This window comes from Propithecus coquereli, unplaced genomic scaffold (genome assembly GCF_000956105.1).
Source record: "Propithecus coquereli isolate 6110/MARCELLA unplaced genomic scaffold, Pcoq_1.0 Scaffold138, whole genome shotgun sequence".
Taxonomy (NCBI): Eukaryota; Metazoa; Chordata; class Mammalia; order Primates; family Indriidae; genus Propithecus; species Propithecus coquereli.
In genome coordinates, this window is record NW_012138080.1 from 5,074,146 (window position 1) to 5,088,817 (window position 14,672).

Here is a 14,672-nt window from a genome sequence, read left to right on the forward strand (position 1 = left end):
GGGTATAATCTCAATATTTGGGTGATCTGGTCCTTAGCTCTGTAGATTCAGAAGTTCTGTTGTTACTATGCACATAGGATGTGAGACTCTAGGGAACCTACTGGTATTGGGAAAAATTGCAACAAACTAGTAAATAAGAACTAGAATAATGGTTTATCACTGTGCAACAGGAAGAATAATTATCATATACACCAGATACAGTTGTCTTTTGGTATCTGTGGGGGATTGGTTCCAGGACTCTCCCCCATACCAAAATCCATGGATATTCAAGTGCCTTATATAAAATGGTATAGTATTTGCATATAACCCATGCACATCCTCCTGTATACTTTAAATCATCTCTAGATTTCTTATAATATTTAATACAAGGTAAATACTATGTAAATAGTTGTTATACTGTATTGTTTAGTGAATAATGACAAGAAAAAAGTCTGTACCTGTTTAATACAGATGCAACCATCCATTTTTTTTTCCTCAAATACTTGCAATCTACAGTTGGTTGGAATCTATGGATGCAGAACCCATAGAGAGCCAACTGTACTTATGTTAAAGGATAACTAACCAGGAAAAAAAAATCCATCTACTCATAAAGTTAACAAAGAAGTTTTTCTGCCTAGGCAGGGGGAAAAAAATCTTCTCTGAGAATTTATAAGCACAGTCCCTCCCTCATGTGAATTTGACATTATTTTGACAGGATGGTCTGGAAACTCCTAAACCAAGAAAGAAACATATAAAGTTGCTCCTAACATACTTGGCAAATGCAAGCATAAAACGCTCTGAAGAGAGACACTCCTCACTCAGACTATACTGGATTCCTGAGATTAAGACCTGAACTCAGAAATCTAGAATTACAAAACACACAAGGAAACAGCTACCAAGAGAAAGAGTCTGGAGACAAAAGAAACAGCAGGATTACACATGCAAGAACTTCAAATAATAGATTTATCAGATACAGACAATAAAATAAATATGTTAAAATGATTAATAACCCAAATCTTTGTACCTCGGGTACCATACACACAGACACATGAAGAAATATGCTTATTGAAATTAAAAATTTATGGAGAATTGAACTTTAGACCCAGAGGAAGAGAGAAAAAGTGAACTGGATCAGAAATGTGAGAGAATTATCTTAGAATGTAGCACAGGAGGAATATGGATTTGTAAAAGTATGAAGGAGAGGTTAGGAAAAATGACAAGTGGGTAGTTCAGCATACATCTAACAAGATTTTCTAAAGAAGAGAAGAGAGAAAATAGAGAAGAGGCTATTAAAAAGATAATGGATGATAATTTTTCTAAACTGATGAAACACATGAATCTTCAGACTCAGGAAATAAAGAGTCTGAAACAGGATAAATTAAAAGAAATCCACATCTAGACACATCATAGTAAAATTGTTCAAAACCAAAAATAATGAGATCTTAACAGCAACCACAGAGAAAAGATGACTTACAAAGGAGCAAAATTAGGCTAACACTAGGCTAATATCTTCAGAGCCCTGAGACAATAGCTGACAACTAGAATTCTGTACCCAACTAAACTATCATTTAAGTATGAAGCTGAAATAAAGACATTTTCAAAGTCTGGGAGAACTTACTGTTAACAGAACCTTGCTGAATGAACCACTAAAAGATGTTCCATAATGAGAAGAGAATTTAACATGGAAGAAAGGATGAAATATAAGAAAAAAAAATGGGGTAGAGCATAATAAAGGAAACAAATCAACATTTTCACATCTTATTTCCTTTTCCTTTGGTGTGGAAAATATATTGGAGTTACTGTTTTTAACATTTAACGTTTTTCTAAGGCTCTATATATAATAGTTCGAGTTTGACCTTGTATTTTTAAAAAATTTAAAAATACTTTTAAAAAGAAGAACTTTATTTAAATCTAGATAGAAATGGACTAAAAGATTAACAGTCATTGCTTCGAAATGGTAGATTATCACTGCTTTGGGTTTTATTTGATAAAAAAATTATAGTTTCAGTACATGTTTTATTATTTTAGTTGGAAATAAACTATTTTTGAGAGACATTTAACAATAATAATTCTTTCATTTAGATCAAATCCTTTTTATGAACCTAAACCAACTCCTCCTCCAAATAATTTCATAAATCCCATTCAAGAACTGGAAACTGAAAGGAGAGTGAAAAGAAAGGCCCCAGCCCCACCAGTCTTCTCACCAAAGACAGGAGGAGTAAATGAAAACACAGTTGTTTCTGCAGGAAAAGATCTCTCTACTTCTCCTAAGGTAGGATTTTATTCATAATGAAATGTATTAATATTGGCTCTTCTTCCCCCTATGTAATTTAATTCAAATTAAGAAAAGTCATTGTTAGCTACTTTTGATGATTTAAAAGTAAAATCCAAGTAAATCTATTATACTGCAACACAGTATATATGTTTTCGAGCCCATAAATTTACAAAACAGTATGGATTGGATGGCTTGGGGCAAGATTTGTTTTTAAAATGCTATTTTGAAATCAGAGGAAGAAAGTCATTGGTGCTTTAAAGAAAGGATGCTCTAAAGCAACTAGGCATGAGAGACAGCTTATAGTAATAAAGAGGAAGGAATAGAAATTATTCTTTGACAAATGTACTAGAAATATTAAGGCTCAGAAATTTTAATATGTAATAACTACATGGAAAGGTAAAACACTGCGTTGGAACAAAAGTCTAAAGCTATTAAATGATTTGATTGCAAATAATATGTTATCTTCCAAGTGTAAGGTAGAAATGTTGGTTTTAGCAAGTTTTTTGAGGTAAATAACTTGCCCACCTACTCATGGGATGTAGTAGTGTTGTTATTGTTACTATATTAGATTATTTAATTCTCATAGGTAGTTGTGGTAAAAATAAGACTAACTTGATCTCAGAAGGATAAAGGAAAGGTCACCGGTTCCCTACCCCCTGCCAGTAGAGGAAGGATTGGAACCTGACGTTTTCATTAATTGTATAATATCGGGACCATCCTCCACCTTAGGTGCCTGTGTTGCTGTTTTTCTCAAGGACATTGAAGTTCAGTAGTTACTCTTGGATAGACAATTTCTTAATTCATTCTGTGCCTTTTGTTAAATGCCAGAGTTCTGACATAGTTGATTTTATTTGTCTACCTGTATTTTTGTTATTTTAGAGGGAGAGTGAGTTCACTGAGGTCCTCATTCTGCCATTCCAGTAGTCCATCTACAGGCGTTTGTTTTAGATCAGGGTTTTTTTGTTTTTTTTTTTAACCCTATGACTTTAAAGGGGGAAACTAGGACCAAATTCTGTCTTGTGGTTGGCTAAAGAAAGGGGATGGAGACTCTAAATGAAGGGAGCAGATGGGGTAGAAATATAAAGCAAAGGAGATGGCCAATTCCAATACCCATGAGAGCAAAAATAAAGACAATGACTAGGGCACTAGCCAGAATCAAGAAGCTATTTGTGTCCCTTATCCATTCTGACCATAAAGAATCCCTAAACCTATCCCTTGTCTCATTTAATCTCTAGTCCTTCATTGCCTGCCCCCTGTACCATTCCTCTTTAGTTCATCAGGAGTTCAAAGCTAATCAAGAATTCCCAATCCCTCTGTAGGGGAAAGGAAAGGAACTTAGTGCATATTGTGTGCCAGGCAGTGTTCTGTTACCTCATTTGATCCAGAGAGAGAGAGAGAGAGAGAGAGAGAGAGAGAGAGAGTGTGTGTGTGTGTGTGTGTGTGTATCTGTTTTACATATGATAAACTAAACCTTATTTAAGTAATTTGCTCAAAGTGATAAAACTAGTGGTGGCAGTGCCAGGATTAAAATTCAGGTCTTTTGCATGTAAAACGCACACTTTTCTCACTGTGCTATGCTATCTCTAGACAGATATTTCTGGTTTCAGGTTGAAACTCTGAATACATTTTCCATGGAAACATTGTTTATATGATCAATATAAAGCTGTCTTACAATGAAGTATGTAATAGCTATATGAATAGCTATTTTGTGCGTTATTTTGAGGTAAATGTTCCATTGCAGATACATTGTAGAGTAAATGATGTTCATGGGAAAGGCTGAGTATTTTACTACCATGCTTCTCTTGGGAAGTGCCTCATTATGCTCAGACACAGACAGTATAAACATAGTCACATCCTCAGTAACCTTTTACTGATCTGGAAGTTAGTTTGGATAACATACCCAGTGAAACCCAACTGAAAAATTATTGTTAAAAAAGACAGCCAGGTGCAGTGGCACACACCTGTAGTCCCAGCTACTCAGGAGGCTGAGGCAGGAGGATCGTTTGAGCCTAGGGTTGTTTGAAACCTCATTTCTTAAAAAAAAAAAAAAAACTGCTGATATATTATTAAGTGAAATAAAGTACATTGCAAAGTATAGTATGACCTCTTCTGTATGTATAAAAAACCTTATTCACACATATACACATGTGCACACATACATAAATGCTCATATACATTGCAGAAATAATCACAAGTAACTTAATAGTGGTTACCTTTGAGGAGAAGGGTCGTGGTAGAATAGAGGGTATGCAGAAAATTGGGGAAGGCATTTTTCACTTTTTAAACTTTCTATATTTGAATTTTCAAACCTTGCACTTCTGGTTTTTTTTCTTTTTTTTTTTTTATTTCAGCATATTATGGGGGTACAGATGTTTGTATGTTGCCCTTGCCCGCCCCCCCAGGTCCGAGTTTCAAATATGTCCATCCTTCAGGTGGTGTGCATTGCACTCTTTGTGTATGCATATACCCGTCCCCTCCTCTCTTCTCCCCCCCTTCCCCCTCCACCCTGCCCAACATCCAATAGATGTTATTCAGATATGTTCACTTATATGTTGATCAGTTAATACCAATTTGATGGTGAGTACATGTGGTGCTTGTCTTTCCATTCTTGGGATACCTCACTTAGTAGAATGCGTTCCAGCTTTTGTTTGTTACACTAATAGAGGTGAGTAATGAGATCATGTTTTGGTTTGCCTTCTGCATATGATATATACAAGGTAGTATTTGCTGAAAAAAATATCCCTCAGAATAGAGGATTTCACTCTTACACTAAACCAGTGTATGAAACTGGTGGTGACCCGGGGTTCCATCAAGTGACTCAGTGTTCTACACTGGAGACCAGGTATGGCGGCTTGGCAACAGGGCTCTGGACCCTCTCTTCTACTTCCACAGCACAAATCCACATTCATTCATTTTATATATTTGAGTTCAGTTCATTCATTTTATATATTTGAGTTCAGGTAAGACTTCGTTTGAAAAAATGTGGACCATTGCCAAGTGAAAAAAAAAAGAGAGACAGAAAAGAAATTGGAAATCACTAACTACACAATTATGTATGAGATAAGGCAGTAGATTAGAATCAGTGGCGTACTGAAAGTAATAAAAAATGATAAATGGCAGCCAAGAAAGCACAGTAGTATGGGCCTTACTCATCACAGGAATAGGTCTGTCTGTCCCAGTAGTTCCTGAAGACCTTCCAGTATTAAAGCTTAGTAAAATAGTTGACCATTTTGGCAACCCTGAGTCAACATGAAAGAGTATATTATGTTTAGTGTATATTAATAATATTCTATTTAAGAAAGCAGGAAAATGTATTCTACATCAAAATATTTCTGTTAAATTTATTATTATGATGCTTAAAAATTGCTTCTAGGCCAATTGTTTTCCTTATTTGTAAATTGAAAAGGAGACAGTGATTTAAATAAAGTTTTTGAACAAAACCAGGCCCAAATTTTAGTTGAATAATAAAAGAATATTGAACCACAACTGTTTGTATAACAAAATGCCAAACTGTACTCAGTGACAACTGACTGCAGAGATGGAAGAGCATTCACTATCATAAAATAATTGCTCAACTAGATTATTGATTTCCCCACCTGTCACTTGAAACTACTTATTTTTAAGAAAATTCATGAAAAAAACCCAAACTAGAATTTAAACAAAGTAATAATAAGCATGTACTTATATGGAAAAATAAAATTCAGACTGCCCCAAAGGCAACTAAATGCCCCTCAGCATCATAAATACACATAAACGTAATACTTTAGACCATTGATTTCTGCATTTATAAAATGAGAAAACCACAATTTTTGAAACAATTTAGGAAGAAAGACCAATGTTTAGAGAAGTAACCCAACATTAGACACATAACCATCCAATAAAATAAAGTGAGTTAGGCCCAATGGTGGCTGACTACCATTCACTGATAATGAATATAAATTAATAAATATATAACTCTGAATATGCTAACTCCTAGATATAATTCATACAACTTAGTATAAAATGCCATTCAAGTTATAAGAAAGAGCTTAGGAATATAAATGAAATTGTTGCCAGATACATCTGCTAAAGTATGTTATTAAACACTATATACCTAATTCCATAAAAAAATCACAATATAAAGAGCCAACTATCAATGACAGTAAAGAATTAAAGTAGGCCAGGCGTGGTGGTTCATGCCTGTAATCCTAGCACTTTGGGAGTCTGAGGCAGGAGGATAGCTTGACAGCCTGAGCAATAGCAAGGCCCCATCTCTATAAAAAATTAAAAAATTAGCCAGGTGTGGTGGCAAGTGCCTGTAGTCCCAGGTACTGGAGAGGCTGAGGAAGGAGAATCGCTTGAACCCAGGAGTTGGAGGTGGCAGTAAGCTATGATGATGCCACTGCACTCTAGCCCAGGCAACAGAATTAAAAGACAACTTAAAAAGAATTAAAGTAAATTAAACTTACACTTCTGTGATTGCATAGATGTCAGGGTTGATTTTTTTAGAGCTGTTGCCCCAGTTCTTTGGCTCCTGACTTGGAATAATCACAAGCCAGGTGGTGTGAGGGAGTGATGACAGACAACACTTCCAACAGGCAGCTTTTATTGCAGGCTATTTTGCACAAAAATAGACAGCGAAAGAACGTTTCCTGAGGGGAAATGGTTCTATCTCCTAGAGTAGAGAAGACCCTGAGGTTTTACCACACTTCTGCTTTTATGTCTATGCCTCATGATATGCTAAATGGTGGGCAGAATATTCATTACTTTCTTGGGAAAAGGGTGGAGAATTTTTAGAACTCAGGGCCCTCCCAAATTTTATCCTTATAAGGTAACTTGCAGGGGTTGCCATGGCATTTGTAAACTGTCATGGTGCTAGTGGGTGTGATTTTTACTATGCTAATATGTGTTAATGGAGGAAAGGTCACCTTTGGACTTGAGCCCCTAGTTTCTGAGCATGCTCCTGGCTGTGAAAGTCCTTAACAACAAGTTTTTGCCATTCCGGGTTAGATTCTAAACGCTTATTGGCCTCCTCATTTTTGCCCTGCTCCTCTTTTCCTGTGGTTAACAGTGCCTACCTACACCTGTCCCTAACAGTAGAGAAGAGCCCCATGATACATTCCATGATGAAATGAGCCTGGTCAAGTAGAGAAGGGCTCCTTCAAAGATCATGATTGGTGGAGCTCCAATGATTGACAGTGATACTACTGTCCAATTGCACCATCTCTAAAAGTGGAAACCCTATCCATATCTCAAGACCCAGCTAAATAACTGAAGCCTTCACTCATGTTGCTTCTTTCTGCAAAGTTGCAGGAAAGACCGAAAGTTTTTGGATGTTTTTGAACTTGAGTAGACTACAGAAACTGTCGGGTAAACTAGGGTAAACCAAACTGTAGGGTGGTAAACAGGGTAAACCAAAATCAAAGTAATTTATAGTAGCCCTTCTGATCCCAGCAGCAAATTCAAACCACAAAGCTAACACCCTTTTCAGCTTTTATACACGAAGGCCTCCTAGAAAGTTCTTTACCTCCATTTCTGGCTGGGCAAACTGAGTGCTATTGCTATATATTGGCAGGACCACTTTAGGGTACATTACTGATGATAAATTTGAAAGAAGCACTAATTAGCTCACCTTTTACTGCATGAGGTAGAAGAATATATCTAGGCTATTTGAACAGATTTATCTAAACTATGACAGAACCCATCCAGATGTCCAGTACTAATAAACTTCACTCTAAGAATAAGAAAAAAACAAAGACAAAAAACTAAAAGGCCCACAACAGAATGCACAGCAGGGCCAGGACTAGGGTGAAGCCAGAAAGGCAACGAGGGTGCAAATGTAAGGAGCCACTAACTCCTGGAGCCACGTGAGTGCAGACTTGGCACTTACACAAACCAGAGTGTCTTCATAAATGGCAATAGGTGCCTCATTCTTAAGGAGACATTCACTCTCCATGTCATGCTAAAAAATATCATCCTAAAAGTGAGTGCCTCTTTAAATTTTACACAAAATAACTGGTCACAAAAAGGGGACCAGGCTTAGCCATCAGAGCAAATTACCTTCTGTAAAACAAACTTACCACAAAAACAAACAGCAACAATGGAAGCCAGAAGATAGTTCAACAGTGTTTTCCACACGATGAAAGAAAATAACTGCCACCCTATAATTGTATGTCCAGTGAATATATCTTTCAAGAATGAGGACAAAAATAAAGATTTTTCCAGACAACTAACTTTGTTACCAGCAGGCCCTTGCTAAAGGAAATTCTAAAACATGGAATTTAGGCAGAAGGAAAATATTCATTAGAAGATCAGGAATTTGGCCAGGCATGGTGGCTCACACTAGTTATCCTACCACTCTGGGAGGTGAAGGCGGGAGGATCACTTGAGGTCAGGAGTTTGAGACCAGTCTGAGCAAGAGCGAGACCCGTCTCTACTAAAAATAGAAAAAATTAGCTAGGTGTGGTGGCACACATCTGTAGTGCCAGCTACTCAGGAGGCTGAGGCGGGAGGATTGCTTGAGCCCATGAGTTTGAGGTTGCTGTGAGCTAGGCTGACGCCATTGCATTCTAGCCTGGGCAACAGAGCGAGACCCTGTCTCAGAAAAAAAAAAAGCAGAAGAACAGGAATTCAAGAAAGACAGGTCACACAATTGCAAATATGTGGATAAATCTAAGCAAACATTGACAATTTGAAATAATATGTTGTGGTAGGATAAAATAAAAGATAGAATTAAAATATATGACAATAATATATAAACTGGGAAGACAATAATTACAGCAATGTATTTTAAGCCCCTTGTTGAATATCACAAATCTGAAATCTGAAATGCTCCAAAATCCAAAAGTTTTTGAGTGCTGACATTATGCCACAAGTAGAAAATTCCACACCTGACCTCATATTATGGGTCACAGTTAAAACTCAGGCGCACAACACCTAGTTTATTCAGTGTCCGCAAGGGGGTTATTCTACATTGTACAGTAACCTTTTAATCAAAACACGGAGTCATAGGTAGGGATGGGATCCCTCTGGTATGTGTTGTTGCTGTTGTTTAACAGCTGATACAGGTGTTCAGGTGATGTACTATGCTGCTTATTATCCTGAACACATTATTTTTTCACTATATTAATGATATGTCATACTTTTTACTGTGAAGTACTTATGTGTGAATAAGCTTAAGAAAACAATTGTTTATTGGTAGCATATAAATTAAGAGTCAGGAATAATGGTGATGCCAGACAACTACAGATTGTCCACATTGGTGGCTTGAGATAGTGACACCTTTGCTTTATGATGGTTCAGTGTATATAAACTTTGTTTCATATACAAAATAATTAAAAATATTGTATAAAATTACCTTTAGTCTATATACATAAGTTATATGTGAAACATAAATGAATTTCATGTTTAGGTTTGAGTCCTATCTCCAAGGTATCTCATTAGGTATGTACAAATATTCTAACATCCAAAATAATCTGAAATCCAAAACACTTCTGGTCCCAAGCATTTTGGATAAGGGATACTCACCCTATATTGAGAAGTAGGATAAAGATATTGACTTCTCTGTACATATTGATTAGTTAACTGTAAGAATGTTGTAATTTTTAGTGCAACCATTAAAAGAATAGAAACATAATGTATAACTTCCAAACTAGAAGAGAGAATAGAGGATAGGTTTTTTAAAAAATAGTAATTCAATAAAAGGCCCAAAAAGGAGAGAAATAAGCATGGAGTAGCTTAAACAAATGGAAATATGAAGTAATATGGTAGATTTAAACTCAAATTATTTGTAATTACATTAAATCTAAATGGACTAGATGTTACAGTTAAAAGACAAAGATTATCAGTCTGAATTTTTTTAAAAATCTGACTGTTGACCTCTAAAACATAGGTATATGAAATGTTGAAATCAAAAGATTGAGAAAAAGATATCCTATGAAAATACTAACCAAAGAAAAACAATGTAGCCATATTAATATCAAATATAATAGGTTTTAAGGCTATAGATGTAAAGCTGATTATTTCATTGTGATAAAAGGTTCATTTCTCTAGGAAGATAGTAACTTTTTAATTTATATCTGCCTAATAACATATTCTCAAAATATACAATGCAAATTTTGAAAGAACTAAAAAGAAACAATCCATATCGCACTAGGCAATTATAACACATCTCTCTCCATTATTGATGGAATAGGCAAACTAAAAAATCATAAGATTTAAAGACTCAATTAACAATTTTGACCTCCTAAAATACTATATTGTATAGCTATAGAATCCATTTCTTTATAAAAAGTGACCATAACCTATGCTCTAAAGCAAGTTTTCAACGAATTTCAGAGGGTTGAAATTATGTTCTCTGCTTATGGTGCAATTAATATAGAAATCAATAACAAAATAGTAACTAGAACAAACCTATATATCTGAAAATTAATATATACACTTTCAAATAACCCATGGGTCAAGAAGAAATAACAACAAAATATAAACTATAAATTCAATTAGAATTTTTAGCTTTACTATTTGATGTGTTGATGAGGAAGATATTACAATGAACTTGAACTTCTGTAATCATTTCTCTGAATGCTTTATGTTTTATTTAAACTTCTTGCATGACATTGTTTTTCGTATAAGTCTCAACTTGAAAGGCTTGAAGAGCAAGCCTTACGTGTTTGAACTTGGAGAAGAGTCTAAAAAACAATCACAGTATGATTGAGTTAATGGAGTAACTGGATATTATAAAATACTTTAATATTCCTTTTACTATTTGTATCCATGGCATTTAAGCAAGAGTTTTGGACATATTTTCATCGGTAATAGGTATTCTTTAACCAGCTTATGTACAGAGGGCCAAACTACTCTGGGACATGTAAACTCTTTAGTACCTGGATTAAGAGTCGTAATCTAAGGATTAATATGTACACTATATTGGCTCCATTAGTGCTATTATCATTAAGGGTGTGTGAGCATTTTCTTTGCAAACCTGCATGTAGCTAGATCATTTCATTAGGTCTTAAGTTTATAACTTAAGTTTATAGCCCAGGAACATTTTTGTTCTTTTTAAAAAAAACTTCTAATAATCAGCATGCAGCATAGTGCTGCACAAAGACTTTAAAGCTAGATAAACCTCTCTAATAATGATCTTATTGGAAAGCAAAGCCAATAATTGGAAACGTATTGTGAATAAATTAATAATTCTCCTGGAATATAAACTTATAAAGTATTTATGTTACTTTAATAAGAGTTTGTAGTATTACTTTACAGTTAAATATAGTTATGTTCTAGTGTTAAATCCCACAGTTTGGGACCATTCTCATACCCAAAATTCTTGTGAATTCAAGACATAATTGTTTATCTACACTACATCAGAATTTCCAAATTCTTAGAGATTAGTAGATTGATGTAATCGTTTGGATAAAAATACTAAAGCTCTTTTTCCACCACCACCACCACTACCAGATGTTACTGAAGTGAAAACTGTTTAGCGTTTGTTTATTTAACTCTTCTTAATTGCCTCCAGAAAATGTAGATTATAACATAGCTGGACATGCTCCTCCTCCAGGACCATCTGCATATAACTTATTATAGTAAAACTTCACAAGAAAGCAAAACAGAGAAGTCTCATTTAATTGAGTGATTAGTATAAGTAACAGGTTTTCTTTTTAATTTTAATTGAAAATAATTTATTCTTTCATGTATTCACAACTTGAATTATTAGGTAGAGGTCCTCATTTGGCCTGACTTTAATGAGTTAATATATATGTAATGTGCACTTATGTTTTTCATACAATGTGAAAATGTTTGTTCCATTATATATTATCCCTGTTATTATATATCTCTTTAAAACTTTTTTTTTTTTTTTGAGACAGAGTCTCACTCTGATGCCTGGAGTAGAGTGCCGTGGCGTCAGCCTAGCTCACAGCAACCTCAAACTCCTGGGCTCAAGAAATCCTACTGCCTCAGCCTCCCGAGTAGCTGGGACTACAGGCATGCGCCACCATGCCCGGCTAATTTTTTCTATATATTTTTAAGATGGGGTCTCACTCTTGCTCAGGCTGGTCTCGAACTCCTGAGCTCAAACGATCCGCCCGCCTCGGCCTCCCAGAGTACTAGGATTACAGGCATGAGCCACCGCACCCGGCCTCTTTAAAACTTTTTAATACTTTAAATTTACTTAGCAAAACTTTACCTTATATAGTGGTGTTACCCTTATTGCAACTCATGCTATTCTTACAAAGTTAAAATTGACTAAAACAAAATATTTTTTAATATAAAAATTATTTTACTTACTTGCTTTTTTTTTTCACAAAAAAGTATGTTTCCAATGGAGCACCTCTAATTTTTTTGGAAAGAAATTACTTCAAAATATTTACTTAATACAAATTAAAATACCATGTCTAAACCATTACCAATCCTATATTAATAATATTTGAAGCATGAGACATTGGAGTGTATATAACCAAAGTACGTTTCTTAATTTTGAAAATATTAACTCAGACATTTGTGCACTTCATCATTTCCCTGAATAACAACCTTAACTTTCATAAACGTTAGCAATAAAAGGTATTCATGGGCCAGGTGCAATGGCTCATGCCTATAATCCTGGCACTTTGGAGGCCAAGGAGTGAGGATCACTTGAGGCCAGGAGTTTGAGACCAGCCTGAGCAAGAGCGACCCTGTCTCTACAAAAAAACAGAAAAATTAGCCAGGCATGTAGTACATGCCTGTGGTCCCACCTACTTGGAGGCTGAGTCAGGAGGATAACTTGAGCCCAGGAGTTTCAGGTTTTAGTGAGCTATGATGATACCACTACACTCTAGCCCTGGGGACAAGAGCAAGACCCTGTCTTTAAAAAAAAAAAAAAAAATCATGAAAATTTCTAAAAGATTTTTTAATAGAATTATCATTTGTATCTGAATGTGAAGTTAAGCTTTAACTTACTCTGAAGGAGGCATCCAAGTACTCTTACCCTAATTCCTAAAACCTCAAAAAGAAGAAAAAACAATAAATGAACAATATATAGTTTGCCAGATGCTTTTTTAAAAATTGAGTATGCATATACATATTATGTAGTTCAAAACAAAATTTTCTTTGACTACCATGAGTAAATTCTCTTTATCATATAAGATATCATTAGCAACCTGAGTATTTCCATTATAAGAAATACTCTCATGTGTGCACATTCTTGTAATGTTTTTAAAGGATGTGAGATGCTAAAGTGCTATAAAATAGAATCTAAAAACTTCTCAAGGGTTAATTTCATTTGGCACTAGGTTAGAGACACCAGTCATGTGGAATGCTGCTGTGGTTCAGCAATGCTCATTGCTACTCTTGATACTGGTTTGAACATAAAGTAAAAATAAATTATTTATCTTACTAAAATGAAATTACTTACCTTGAAAGAAAAGGGTCAGTGCATTTCTAATGAATATTTATTAATGATAATGTTGATTGATTTTGCTTAGGTGAGAAATGAACTAATTCTAAAATAGGTGAAACAGGAAAAAATTGATCCTCATGTAAGTCTTCTCCAAGAAAGAAGTGTTCCATGAGAGTGGCTTTCAGATGTTTTTGGTGTGGGGGGTGAAGGCAGTGTCCACTAAATGCTTGACATCTTAAAAGACATCTGTGACATGCCTGACCTCATGTGCTACTATTTCAAGGTATTTAATATTTATGTAGCCCTTGCTCTACAAAGAACTGTGCTTTGAACTACAGGGGAATACTGGACTAAAACAAAGCCTTTGTTTTCAATAAATCCACAACCTGCCCAATATGGCAAGCACATAAACAAAAAGCATGATGCAGTATAATTAGGGCTGTAATAGAGATAGGCTAGAGTACCACAAAAGCATTAATGAGAGCATTACTTATACCTCTGCTATCTCCTCTTCTCCAAGCATTCCCCATTAGAGGTTAGGAACAGGAAAACATTTCTGCGTGTATGTGTGTGTAGTGAGGGGGCAACAGAGATGACAAATAATTTGAGCAATTGAAGGATAATTGGAGTTCATGAGATGAGCAAAGAAAGAAGGGGAAGGGCATTTCAAAAGGAACAGATAGGCAAAACATTGACGTATGCAAGTGCCCAGTTCAAGAGATCATGAGCACTACTAGCATGATTGTGAGTGGAACCAGGTGAGTGGAGTACCTGGATATAAAGATGGAATCAGGATGTGAATATTTTACGTATGATTGCCAAGAAGTTAGAACTTTATTGTGTAAAGAGTAGAAACAGTAGCATTCTATTGAAATCCAGGTACTGGATGGCACTATTAAAAGGCTGCAGTAGCTGATACATCTATATATCTATCAGCTACATAAATGAATCTTAAATACATTATGCTAAGTGAAAGAAGCTAAACTCAACACGCTACATTCTTTATGATTCTACTTACATGGCATTCCAGAAAAGGCAGAACTATAGGGACAGACACCAGTA

The 14,672-nt window shown here is 35.3% G+C and overlaps 1 protein-coding gene across 3 annotated transcripts in view; it reads left to right on the top strand.

Annotated features, from left to right (window-relative positions):
• Positions 1–14,672, top strand: part of EHBP1 (EH domain binding protein 1) — a 345,442-nt gene that overhangs the window by 195,022 nt on the left and 135,748 nt on the right. For all 3 annotated transcript variants that reach the window (XM_012639212.1, XM_012639213.1, XM_012639210.1), the window contains exon 10: positions 2,062–2,251. In XM_012639212.1, the coding sequence (XP_012494666.1) occupies positions 2,062–2,251 (190 nt within the window). The remainder of the gene's footprint in view (positions 1–2,061; positions 2,252–14,672) is intronic.